Raw genomic sequence first — 12617 nt, forward strand, 5'->3', positions numbered from 1 at the left:
AAAGTGGAGAAAAAAGTAAAGAAAAAGTGGAGAAAAAGTGGAGAAAAAGTGGAGAAATAAATGGAGAAAAAGTGGGGAAAAAATGGAGAAAAAGTGGAGAAAAAATGGAGAAAAAGTGGAGAAAAAGTGGAGAAAAAGTGGAGAAAAAAGTGGAGAAAAAGGGGAGAAAAAGTGGAGAAAAAGTGGAGAGAAAAGGAGGAGAAAAAAAGGAGAAAAAGTGGAGAAAAAAGTGGAGAAAAAGTGGAGAAAAAAGTGGAGAAAAAGTGGAGAAAAAGTGGAGAAAAAAGTAAAGAAAAAAGTAAAGAAAAAGTGGAGAAAAAGTGGAGAAAAAAATGGAGAAAAAGTGGAGAAAAAATGGAGAAAAAGTGGAGAAAAAGTGGAGAAAAAGTGGAGAAAAAAATGGAGAAAAAGTGAAGAAAAAATGGAGAAAAAGTGGAGAAAAAAATGGAGAAAAAGTGGAGAAAAAATGGAGAAAAAGTGGAGAAAAAAATGGAGAAAAAGTGGAGAAAAAGTGGAGAAAAAGTGGAGAAAAAATGGAGAAAAAAATGGAGAAAAAGTGGAGAAAAAGTGGAGAAAAAGTGGAGAGAAAAAGTGGAGAAAAAGTGGAGAAAAAGTGGAGAAAAAGTGGAGAGAAAAAGTGGAGAGAAAAGGAGGAGAAAAAAAGGAGAAAAAGTGGAGAAAAAAGTGGACAAAAAGTGGAGAAAAAGTGGAGAAAAAAGTGGAGAAAAAGTGGAGAAAAAGTGGAGAAAAAAGTGGAGAAAAAGTGGCGAAAAAGTGGAGAAAAAGTGGAGAAAAAGTGGAGAAAAAAGTGGAGAAAAAGTGGAGAAAAAGTGGAGAAAAAAATGGAGAAAAAGTGGAGAAAAAGTGGAGAGAAAAAGTGGAGAAAAAATGGAGAAAAAGTGGAGAAAAAGTGGAGAAAAAGTGGAAAAAAATTGAAAAAAATGGAGAAAAAGTAGAGAAAAAATGGAGAAAAAGTGGAGAAAAAATGGAGAAAAAGTGGAGAAAAAATGGAGAAAAAAATGGAGAAAAAGTGGAGAAAAAGTGGAGAAAAAGTGGAGAAAAAATGGAGAAAAAGTGGAGAAAAAAATGGATAAAAAATGGATAAAAAATGGAGAAAAAAATGGAGAAAAAGTGGAGAAAAAGTGGAGAAAAAATGGAGAAAAAGTGGAGAAAAAATGGAGAAAAAAATGGAGAAAAAGTGGAGAAAAAGTGGAGAAAAAATGGAGAAAAAGTGGAGAAAAAGTGGATAGAAAAAGTGGAGTAAAAGTGGAGAAAAAGTGGAGAAAAAGTGGAGAAAAAATGGAGGAAAAATGGAGAAAAAAATGGAGAAAAAGTGGAGAAAAAATGGAGAAAAAGTGGAGAAAAAAATGGATAAAAAGTGGAGAAAAAGTGGAGAAAAAATGGAGAAAAAGTGGAGAAAAAAATGGAGAAAAAGTGGAGAAAAAGTGGAGAAAAAGTGGAGAGAAAAAGTGGAAAGAAAAAGTGGAGAAAGAGTGGAGAAAAAGTGGAGATAAAGTGGAGAAAAAATGGAGAAAAAGTGGAGAAAAAATGGAGAAAAAGTGGAGAAAAAAATGGAGAAAAAGTGGAGAAAATGTGGAGAAAAAGTGGAGAAAAAGTGGAGAAAAAAATGGAGAAAAAGTGGAGAAAAAGTGGAGAAAAAAATGGAGAAAAAGTGGAGAAAAAGTGGAGAAAAAGTGGAGAAAAAAGTGGAGAAAAAGTGGAGAAAAAAGTGGAGAAAAAGTGGAGAAAAAGTGGAGAAAAAGTGGAGAAAATATGGAGAAAAAAATGGAGAAAAAGTGGAGAAAAAGTGGAGAAAAAGTGGAGAAAAAAGTGGAGAAAAAGTGGAGAAAAAGTGGAGAAAAAGTGGAGAGAAAAGGAGGAGAAAAAAAGGAGAAAAAGTGGAGAAAAAAGTGGAGAAAAAGTGGAGAAAAAAGTGGAGAAAAAGTGGAGAAAAAGTGGAGAAAAAAGTAAAGAAAAAGTGGAGAAAAAGTGGAGAAAAAGTGGAGAAATAAATGGAGAAAAAGTGGGGAAAAAATGGAGAAAAAGTGGAAAAAAAATGGAGAAAAAGTGGAGAAAAAGTGGAGAAAAAAATGGAGAAAAAGTGGAGAAAAAATGGAGAAAAAGTGGAGAAAAAAATGGAGAAAAAGTGGAGAAAAAATGGAGAAAAAGTGGAGAAAAAAATGGAGAAAAAGTGGAGAAAATGTGGAGAAAAAATGGAGAAAAAAATGGAGAAAAAGTGGAGAAAAAGTGGAGAAAAAGTGGAGAAAAAAGTGGAGAAAAAGTGGAGAAAAAGTGGAGAAAAAGTGGAGAGAAAAAGTGGAGAGAAAAGGAGAAGAAAAAAAGGAGAAAAAGTGGAGAAAAAAGTGGAGAAAAAGTGGAGAAAAAGTGGAGAAAAAAGTGGAGAAAAAGTGGAGAAAAAGTGGAGAAAAAGTGGAGTAAAAAGTGGAGAAAAAAGTGGAGAAAAAGTGGCGAAAAAGTGGCGAAAAAGTGGAGAAAAAGTGGAGAAAAAAGTGGAGAAAAAGTGGAGAAAAAGTGGAGAAAAAAATGGAGAAAAAGTGGACAAAAAGTGGAGAGAAAAAGTGGAGAAAAAATGGAGAAAAAGTGGAGAAAAAGTGGAGAAAAAGTGGAGAAAAAGTGGAGAAAAAGTGGAAAAAAATTGAAAAAAATGGAGAAAAAGTAGAGAAAAAATGGAGAAAAAGTGGAGAAAAAATGGAGAAAAAGTGGAGAAAAAATGGAGAAAAAAATGGAGAAAAAGTGGAGAAAAAGTGGAGAAAAAGTGGAGAAAAAAGTGGAGAAAAAGTGGAGAAAAAAATGGATAAAAAATTGATAAAAAATGGAGAAAAAAATGGAGAAAAAGTGGAGAAAAAGTGGAGAAAAAATGGAGAAAAAGTGGAGAAAAAATGGAGAAAAAAATGGAGAAAAAGTGGAGAAAAAGTGGAGAAAAAGTGGAGAAAAAATGGAGAAAAAGTGGAGAAAAAGTGGATAGAAAAAGTGGAGAAAAAGTGGAGAAAAAGTGGAGAAAAAGTGGAGAAAAAGTGGAGAAAAAATGGAGAAAAAATGGAGAAAAATGGAGAAAAAAATGGAGAAAAAAATGGATAAAAAGTGGAGAAAAAGTGGAGAAAAAATGGAGAAAAAGTGGAGAAAAAAATGGAGAAAAAGTGGAGAAAAAGTGGAGAAAAAGTGGAGAAAAAGTGGAGAGAAAAAGTGGAAAGAAAAAGTGGAGAAAAAGTGGAGAAAAAGTGGAGAAAAAATGGAGAAAAAGTGGAGAAAAATTGGAGAAAAAATGGAGAAAAAAATGGATAAAAAGTGGAGAAAAAGTGGAGAAAAAATGGAGAAAAAGTGGAGAAAAAAATGGAGAAAAAGTGGAGAAAAAGTGGAGAAAAAGTGGAGAAAAAGTGGAGAGAAAAAGTGGAAAGAAAAAGTGGAGAAAAAGTGGAGAAAAAGTGGAGAAAAAGTGGAGAAAAAAATGGAGAAAAAGTGGAGAAAAAATGGAGAAAAAGTGGAGAAAAAAATGGAGAAAAAGTGGAGAAAATGTGGAGAAAAAGTGGAGAAAAAGTGGAGAAAAAAATGGAGAAAAAGTGGAGAAAAAGTGGAGAAAAAAATGGAGAAAAAGTGGAGAAAAAGTGGAGAAAAAGTGGAGAAAAAGTGGAGAAAAAATGGAGAAAAAAATGGAGAAAAAGTGGAGAAAAAGTGGAGAAAAAGTGGAGAAAAAAGTGGAGAAAAAGTGGACAAAAAGTGGAGAAAAAAATGGAGAAAAAATGGAGAAAAAATGGAGAAAAAAAATGGAGAAAAAGTGGAGAAAAAGTGGAGAAAAAATGGAGAAAAAAATGGAGAAAAAGTGGAGAAAAAGTGGAGAGAAAAAGTGGAGAAAAAGTGGAGAAAAAGTGGAGAAAAAGTGGAGAAAAAATGGAGAAAAAATGGAGAAAAAAATGGAGAAAAAGTGGAGAAAAATTGGAGAAAAAGTGGAGAAAAAATGGAGAAAAAGTGGAGAAAAAGTGGAGAAAAAGGGGAGAAAAAATGGATGAAAAAGTGGAGAAAAAATGGAGAAAAAAATGGAGAAAAAGTGGAGAAAAAGTGGAGAAAAAAGTGGAGAAAAGGTGGAGAAAAAGTGGAGAAAAAATGGAGAAAAAGGGGAGAAAAAGTGGAGCACCCTTTGGTGCCTTTCATGTGGCACTAAGCTTTGTATTTAGCCAAAAAAATGAAAAAAAAATGACGTAGGGTTCCCCCTAGTTTTGTAGCCAGCTAGGGTAAAGCAGACGGCTGCAGCCTGCAGACCACAGCTGGCAACCTCACCTTGGCTGGTAATCCAAAACTGAGGGCACCCCACGCTGTTATTTTAAATTAAATTAATAATTTTTAAAAAAAAAACACGTAGGGGTCCCCCAAAATTGGATCACCAGCCAAGGTAAAGCAGACAGCTGGGGCCTGATATTCTCAGACTAAGGAGGTCCATGGTTATTGGACTCTCCCCAGCCTAAAAATAGCAGGCCGCAGCCGCCCCAGAAGTGGCGCATCCATTAGATGCGCCAATCCTGGTGCTTCGCCCCAGCTCATCCCGTGCCCTGGTGCGGTGGCAAACGGGGTAATATATGGGGTTAATACCAGATGTGTAATGTCACCTGGCATCAAGCCCTGGGGTTGGTGAGGTCAGGCGTCTATCAGATACCCGACATCACCAACCCAGTCAGCAATAAAAAAAAATAGACGACAAACACATTTTTATTTGAAAAAACACTCCCCAAAACATTCCCTCTTTAACCAATTTATTAGAATGAAAAACAAATCCAGGTCTGGTGTAATCCAAGGGGTTGCCATGACGATCCACACTGTCCCAGTCAATGAAGAGCAGGATGTTCCCCATTGGCTGGGAGAGCAATGCAGTGACCTGAGCTAACATCAATGGGTCAGCCCAGGTCACTGCAGGGGATGACAAGTTCTGCTGTCAGCGAGGTACACTACCTGCGCTGATCTCCAGCACACTGACAGCCCCTGTCACTGAGTTCAATGACCGGCGCCTTCACACCAAGTATCGCGAGAGGCCCGTGACGTCACCGCTAGTCAGTCTCGGGTCGGAAGCGAGAGGTGATGTGACAAGCGGCGGCCATGGAGGACAGTGACAGCGCTGAGGTCGGGATGGCGGGACTTCATCACCGCAGGTAAGCCGAGCGGGACCATGTGTGTGTGTGTGTGTGTGTGTGTGTGTGTATGTGTACATGCTGCGGGCAGGAGGGGACGGAGCAAGCTGAGCGGGGAAGTGTGGGCTTCCTGCACGTAACTAGGATAAACATCGGGTTACTAACCAAAGCGCTTTGGTTGGATACCCGATGTTTATCTTGGTTACCAGCTTCTGGCAGGCTGCCAGCGATGGCTCCTGCACACTGTAGCTGTACAAAGCCCTGCTTTTTGCTGCTAGAACCGTTCTCGAACGTATCTAGAACTATCGAGCTTTTGCAAAAAGCTCGAGTTCTAGTTCGATCTCGAACAGCCCCCAAAATCACTCGAGCCTAGAACTGGAAAACCACGAACCGCGAACTGCGCTCAACTCTACTCGTGAGGGACTCTCATGAGTCTCACATAGCATCAACTGGCACGGCCGAACACTCTCCTGACAGGAGTGGGTCGGCTGCATGTATTTTTATGCAGCTGAATGCTTGTGTCCGGAGAGCATCAGGCCGTACCGGGTGATGCAATGCTAGAGTCGTGCGAGTCCCTTGCAGGTGTTACTCCAGCCTTATTTTCATACACAGCCAAGAAAAAGCCCGACAGCTGGGGGCTGCAGCCTGTAACTGTGAACGTTATCTGTTCTGGTATCAGAATACAGGGGACCCTATGCTGATTATTTTATTTATTCATTTATTTTTATACCACGATACTGACCCACAGACATTTACACTGCTTTCCTCACCCACCGGCCATCCTTGTGCTTGGGATTGGTTGCAGTCAGCTGACATGCTGCCACTCAGGTTGGAGCGTGTCTAACTGCAACCAATTACACACACCAGTGGGTGGGGAAAGCATTGAATATTCAATGAGGGTTAATTGTCAGCTCCGGAAGGGAATGCATGACCTGGAAGCAGTTTGCCGCCATTACAGAGTTTTGGTCAATACACTGCACGCGCTCCTACCCCCCATCCCTTTTACCAACGTTTTTAATCACTGGATTCTGGTACCCATAGACTTATATGGGTACCGGATCAAGATTTTATTTTTAATTTAGCAGGGACCCGCTGGTCCCAGTTTAATGTTAGTCCGCCCAGCTCTAATCCCAACCATTTATACTTACATAGACAACGTTTCTTAAACTGCTTCCAAAAGGAAATCCGATTTTTGGCTGGAAGACTGGAGAGGTAAAGTCTGTTGTTCTTCGGTTGTAGTTGACATCACTTACACTTGTTCCATATGGAAAAAGGGAAATGGCTGCAGTGGAAATATATATCAAACAAAAATAATAATTTGAATATTTTTTTTAATATTTCCTATGATCTTTTCTATAAAAAGCAAAAGATAATTGTAACAAAATAACTGAAGAACCAATAGAAATGGCCTGTGTATGGGTTTCAAGTAAGTATGTATACAGTGCCTACAAGTAGTCTTCAACCCCTTGCAGATTTAGCAGGTTTGATAAGATGCAAATAAGTTAGAGCCTGCAAACTTCAAACAAGAGCAGGATTTATTAACAGATGCATAAATCTTACAAACCAACAAGTTATGTTGCTCAGTTAAATTTTAATAAATTTTCAACATAAAAGTGTGGGTCAATTATTATTCAACCCCTAGGTTTAATATTTTGTGGAATAACCCTTGTTTGCAATTACAGCTAATAATCGTCTTTTATAAGACCTGATCAGGCCAGCACAGGTCTCTGAAGTTATCTTGGCCCACTCCTCCATGCAGATCTTCTCCAAGTTATCTAGGTTCTTTGGGTGTCTCATGTGGACTTTAATCTTGAGCTCCTTCCACAAGTTTTCAATTGGGTTAAGGTCAGGAGACTGACTACACCACTGCAACACCTTGATTTTTTCCCTCTTGAACCAGGCCTTGGTTTTCTTGGCTGTGTGCTTTGGGTCGTTGTCTTGTTGGAAGATGAAATGATGACCCATCTTAAGATCCTTGATGGAGGAGCGGAGGTTCTTGGCCAAAATCTCCAGGTAGGCCGTGCTATCCATCTTCCCATGGATGCGGATCAGATGGCCAGGCCCCTTGGCTGAGAAACAGCCCCACAGCATGATTCTGCCACCACCATGCTTGACTGTAGGGATGGTATTCTTGGGGTCGTATGCAGTGCCATCCAGTCTCCAAACGTCATGTGTGTGGTTGGCACCAAAGATATCGATCTTGGTCTCATCAGACCAGAGAACCTTGAACCAGTCTGTCTCAGAGTCCTCCAAGTGATCATGAGCAAACTGTAGACGAGCCTTGACATGACGCTTTGAAAGTAAAGGTACCTTACGGGCTCGTCTGGAACGGAGACCATTGTGGTGGAGTACGTTACTTATGGTATTAACTGAAACCAATGTCCCCACTGCCATGAGATCTTCCCGGAGCTCCTTCCTTGTTGTCCTTGGGTTAGCCTTGACTCTTCGGACAAGCCTGGCCTCGGCACTGGTTGAAACTTTCAAAGGCTGTCCAGGCCGTGGAAGGCTAACAGTAGTTCCATAAGCCTTCCACTTCCGGATGATGCTCCCAACAGTGGAGACAGGTAGGCCCAACTCCTTGGAAAGGGTTTTGTACCCCTTGCCAGCCTTGTGACCCTCCACAATCTTGTCTCTGATGGCCTTGGAATGCTCCTTTGTCTTTCCCATGTTGACCAAGTATGAGTGCTGTTCACAAGTTTGGGGAGGGTCTTAATTAGTCAGAAAAGGCTGGAAAAAAAAGATAATTAATCCAAACATGTGAAGCTCATTGTTCTTTGTGCCTGAAATACTTCTTAATACTTTAGGGGAACCAAACAGAATTCTGGTGGTTTGAGGGGTTGAATAATAAATGACCCTCTGAATAAACTTTTCACAATTTAAAAAAAAAAAAAAAAAAAGAAATAACATTCTGTTTTTGCTGCAGTGCATTTCACACTTCCAGGCTTATCTACAGTCCAAATGTCACAATGCCAAGATAATTCAGAATGTGTAAACCTGCTAAATCTGCAGGGGGTTGAATACTTCTTGTAGGCACTGTATATAATAGTTATAGTAAAAAATCTATAAAGATTTCACTTTAATAAAAGATTCAGATGTAGTCAGACAATGTCAGACAATGTCTTACCATAATGTTATGGAATATGCTGGTTATTTGTCATAAAATTCTAAAATGGGATATCTTTTTCAGTAGGCTTACATGGAATCTTAAGGGTGTTGTCCTAATAAAGCAAGTTATCATCTATCTAAAGGAGAGGTGATAACTTACTAATCATTTCAGGAGTCTGAGCTCCCTTCTTCAGGAGAGGAATCCCTCTGATGCACACCCATCAGAGTGATTTATTTCCTGAAGAAGGGGGCTCAGACTCCTGAAATGTATAGAAATAAAATCACTCCTTTTATTATACAAATATTTTTTGTATTTTTCCTGTAACGGGCAGCACAGTGATACTTCCTTCTGCTCCTCCAACTTACAAATCGGTGAGGGTCCAGACAGGCTGGATCTTCCAAAAAATGTCAAGTACAGTGCTGGGCATCCTTATAGAGAATGAATGTTTGAAAAAAGGCGAAATATGCGTTGGGGCAGCTGGGATGTCACACAGCCTGCAGAAGTGCAAATAAGTACTTCTAAGGCCTCTGCCACACTCACGTGAATTTCACGCACGTGCCGAGAGACACGTATTTTCCCTGCGTGTTGTGTGCAGGTAAGTACGTGTCTCTGGTACGTGCGTGACACGTGTGTTCTACGTGTGCTATCCGCGATAGCACACGTAGAATCAGTAATTATTATACTCACCTGGTCCTTCCTGATGTCCGCGCTGCTGTCCGTGGTGCTGATCCTCGGTCTCCAGCCCTCCCGTCTCCCCGCTGCTGCTGCTGCCAGGCTGTGAAGTGAATATTCAATGAGAATAATGAGCGGCGGTCGGCAGCAAGAGGCAGCAGCGGCAGAGACAGGAGGGCTGGAGAAGGTGAGTTAATGTTTTTTTTTTTTTTAACTGACATGTGTGTTTTCTCCGGCGCGTGTCACACGGGACCGCATCCACACTACACCCGTGTGGTGCGGGTGCGGGCCGTGTGACACCCGTGCTGCCGGCGAAAAACCGGACATGTCAGCGCTTTGAAAATCGCACACACGTACAAACGCACACGGACACACGTTCCGTGTGGTTTTACGTGTGTGTGCCTGCTACAATAGGGTAGCATTGGTTAAAGTGTCTCCGTGCCGCCGGTACGTGTAAAAAATGACAAACACGTGCCGGAGGCACGGATGTGTGGCACAGGCCTAAGTTAATATTTTTTCTTTATAATGTGACTGGTTGCTCTATTTTAGGGACATGTTTAACTATTTATTCTTTATAACTACATCAATTACTGTTACAATTTCAGAATTAGCACAGAGTGCACATAAATCTGTTTGGCATACTGATTTTGAATGTGCCTGCAATATATAATGGCACTTGCTTTTATATTGTTGTTATTATGTCCCTTGTTTACACATCATTGTAATACAATTCTTTGTGGGATTCATATACTTTGTTAGTCTGGGCTTTTTTCATGCCCCATAGCTTAAGTAGTTGAATAAAAAAGCTTACAAAAAAATGTATATTGGTTAGTGACATGGACAACTTCTTCATTACTTACAGACATTGACATTTCCCGGGGTGCTTGATGTTGTGCTTGTGGTTATTGTAGGTGGTATAGTAGGATTCGTTTCATTACTGCTTGGAATTGACGATGGGAAAACAGTGGTGGTATGTATTGCTAAAAAAAAATTGTAATGGCATTTAGTATGTCACATTTATATTAGTGAATGAGGTTAAGGATCAAGTACTCACCAGTACAGTTTTTAAACTAAAATATATTTTTTAAAAATTCATGAAATCCGACTTTTACAAATTTACAAAAAAATGTTTGCTGCCTTTCTTTAGTCCCTTCATTAGAGTAAGCTGCAGGAGTCTTCAATTTGGTTCATTTTTGCAACTTTAAGCCTCCTCATGATATTCGCCGTATATGTATGGCGCAAGTTGGAAGTGAGTCTATGGAGTGGTTTGACAGGTGAGCTCGCTCCATACTCTACAGCTAATGGCTGTGTATTGCAGTCTGGACCTGCCTCTAACAATTGCAGGTGGAGTGAAGCTCCGAGCACGGTGGTTGACCAGCTAATGCTGCTGTAAAACTCTGATAGCCGAAATTAACATTTGCCAGCATGAGGGTGTGCCATTTTAAGCACCTATGAGTGCTTGCATGATGTGTTCACGGGTTGCTGATTAGTTGCTATGAAAGCAGGGAATCTGCAGAAGACCTCCATGCTTGTTATTCCAGTACTGCTTTGAAACTTTGCCTGTGGCTGAGCTTCAAAGGAGACTGTGAATTTTACTATATGTTGCAAGCAATCAGATGATCACAGCTTCAAGTCCTCTAGAGGGAATATTAAGAAGAATTAAAAGTAAAAAAAAATGTTTTAAGTATTATGAAAAAATAAAAAAATAGTAAAAGTTCAAATCACAATCCTTTTGCCTCATTAAAAATAAAAATAATAAGAAATACACAAATCTGATATCACCGCTTTCAGAAAAGTTCAATCTATCAAAATTTTAAACTAATTATCCCAATTAGTATCATATCTACACCAATATGGTAGCAATAAAAATGTTGACTTGCCCCACAAAAAAATAAGTAATTACACCGCTCTATCAAAGGAAAAATTAAAACGTTACGGGTCTTGGAAAATGGTGACACAACTCCCCACATTTTTTTTTACAAACTTCTGATTTATTTTCACTACTAAAATAACTAACTAGGTTTGCCATAATCATACGGATGTGGAGAATCTTAATGCAAAGTGATTTTTACCACAAAATCTACACTGTAAAAATAATACTCAAAAAACTGTCAGAATTGTGTTTCTTTTCTACAATTTCGCCCAATTTGGACTTTTTTTCCAGTTTTCCAATGCACTACATTGTAAAATGAATGGTGTCATCATAAGTACAACTTGTCCCACAAAAAACAAGCTCTCGTTTGTCTATGTGGACAGAAAAATAGTTATGGCTCTAATGTTATACACAGAGTATCCTTTGCTTATTGACTGATTTAAGAGGCTTAATTCATCCCACAATTCAATGATAAACAGTGTACAAATATACTAACTACCAGGATGTTCTTCCTTGACAACGATACACCTCTTCCCTCCTTTTTTCCCTTTCTCTTTTTCTTTCCTTTTCCTTTGTACTTATTTGTCAGAATATAAACCTTAAAACTTGTGACCCCCTGTGTGGGGAAATCATTCTGTGTTGAACTGTGTATTTTATGTTGTTAAAGTTAAAATTTCAATCAAACATTTTTTAAACTAAAAATTTATGGCTCTGAGATGAAGCAGAGGAAAAAAAGAAAATGCAAAACTGGAAATTGACCCAATCAGGAATTTGCAACTTATATTTACTGCGCTATTTTCAAGAATTTGGTTCAAAAATGTTAGTGAATACTACAAGACAAAAAAAAAGTGAATCCCATAAATCACAAAAGATGCATTAGGCCCATAGTGTCTTATTTCACTTGAAAGCACTTTTCTTTTACCCATGTTACAAGTTTGTCCCTCCCATCCACTAAAACAAGAGCAGGTAAATCCATACAGTCATATAAAAAAAAGTTTGGGCACCCCTATTAATGTTAACCTTTTTTCTTCATAACAATTTGGGTTTTTGCAACAGCTATTTCAGTTTAATATATCTAATAACTGATGGACTGAGTAATATATCTGGATTGAAATGAGGTTTATTGTACTAACAGAGAATGTGCAATCCGCATTTAAACAAAATTTGACCGGTGCGAAAGTATGGGCACTAGAGATGAGCGAACCGGTCGCGGTTCGGCTCGAGGACGGTTCGCCGAACGGGGGTCCCGTTCGAGTTCGGTTCGTCGAACGTTCGACGAACCGAACTAGAACCAATAGGCTATAACGGGAGGCAATCACAAACACATAAAAATGCATGATAAATGTACACAAACAGTTAATAAACATTGCCATAACACTTACCGGTCCCCGCGATCCCTCCTGCACTCTGTCTCCTGACGCTATTCCATCCGATGATCGCTGAATCCTCCCGGTGACCGGCACTGCCAGCAGAGAAGCAGGACCTATCGTGACGTCAAAATAGCCATGTGACCAGTCACGTGGCTATTATCTCATTGGCTAAAGACTGGTCACATGACTATGACACGTCATGTAGGACCTGCGAGTGCATCTCTCCGGTACACGGTGCACATTTGTGTATCGCCGTGTACCGGCGATATGCTCTAGCACATGGTCGACTCCCCGTTCCGTTAGGGACCGGCTGACACAGCCGGTCATTAACGGAGATAACCGTTGCCATAGCAACGCAGTTAGCGGTGACGTCACCGCTAACCGCGGCTCTGGGAGCACCGTTGCTATGGTAACGCGTCTGTCAGCGTTACCGCTGTTACCGCTAGCAGCACTGATCACTC

At 39.7% G+C, this 12617-nt stretch overlaps 1 protein-coding gene across 1 annotated transcript in view; it reads right to left on the bottom strand.

Annotated features, from left to right (window-relative positions):
* LOC142297263 (uncharacterized) overlaps positions 1-12617 on the bottom strand; it is a 307434-nt gene that overhangs the window by 262833 nt on the left and 31984 nt on the right. The window contains 2 exon segments of the mRNA XM_075341518.1: positions 6284-6417; positions 9774-9893. Of these exon segments, the coding sequence (XP_075197633.1) occupies positions 6284-6417; positions 9774-9893 (254 nt within the window).

The sequence above is a fragment of the Anomaloglossus baeobatrachus genome, chromosome 3 (assembly GCF_048569485.1).
Source record: "Anomaloglossus baeobatrachus isolate aAnoBae1 chromosome 3, aAnoBae1.hap1, whole genome shotgun sequence".
Lineage (NCBI taxonomy): Eukaryota > Metazoa > Chordata > Amphibia > Anura > Aromobatidae > Anomaloglossus > Anomaloglossus baeobatrachus.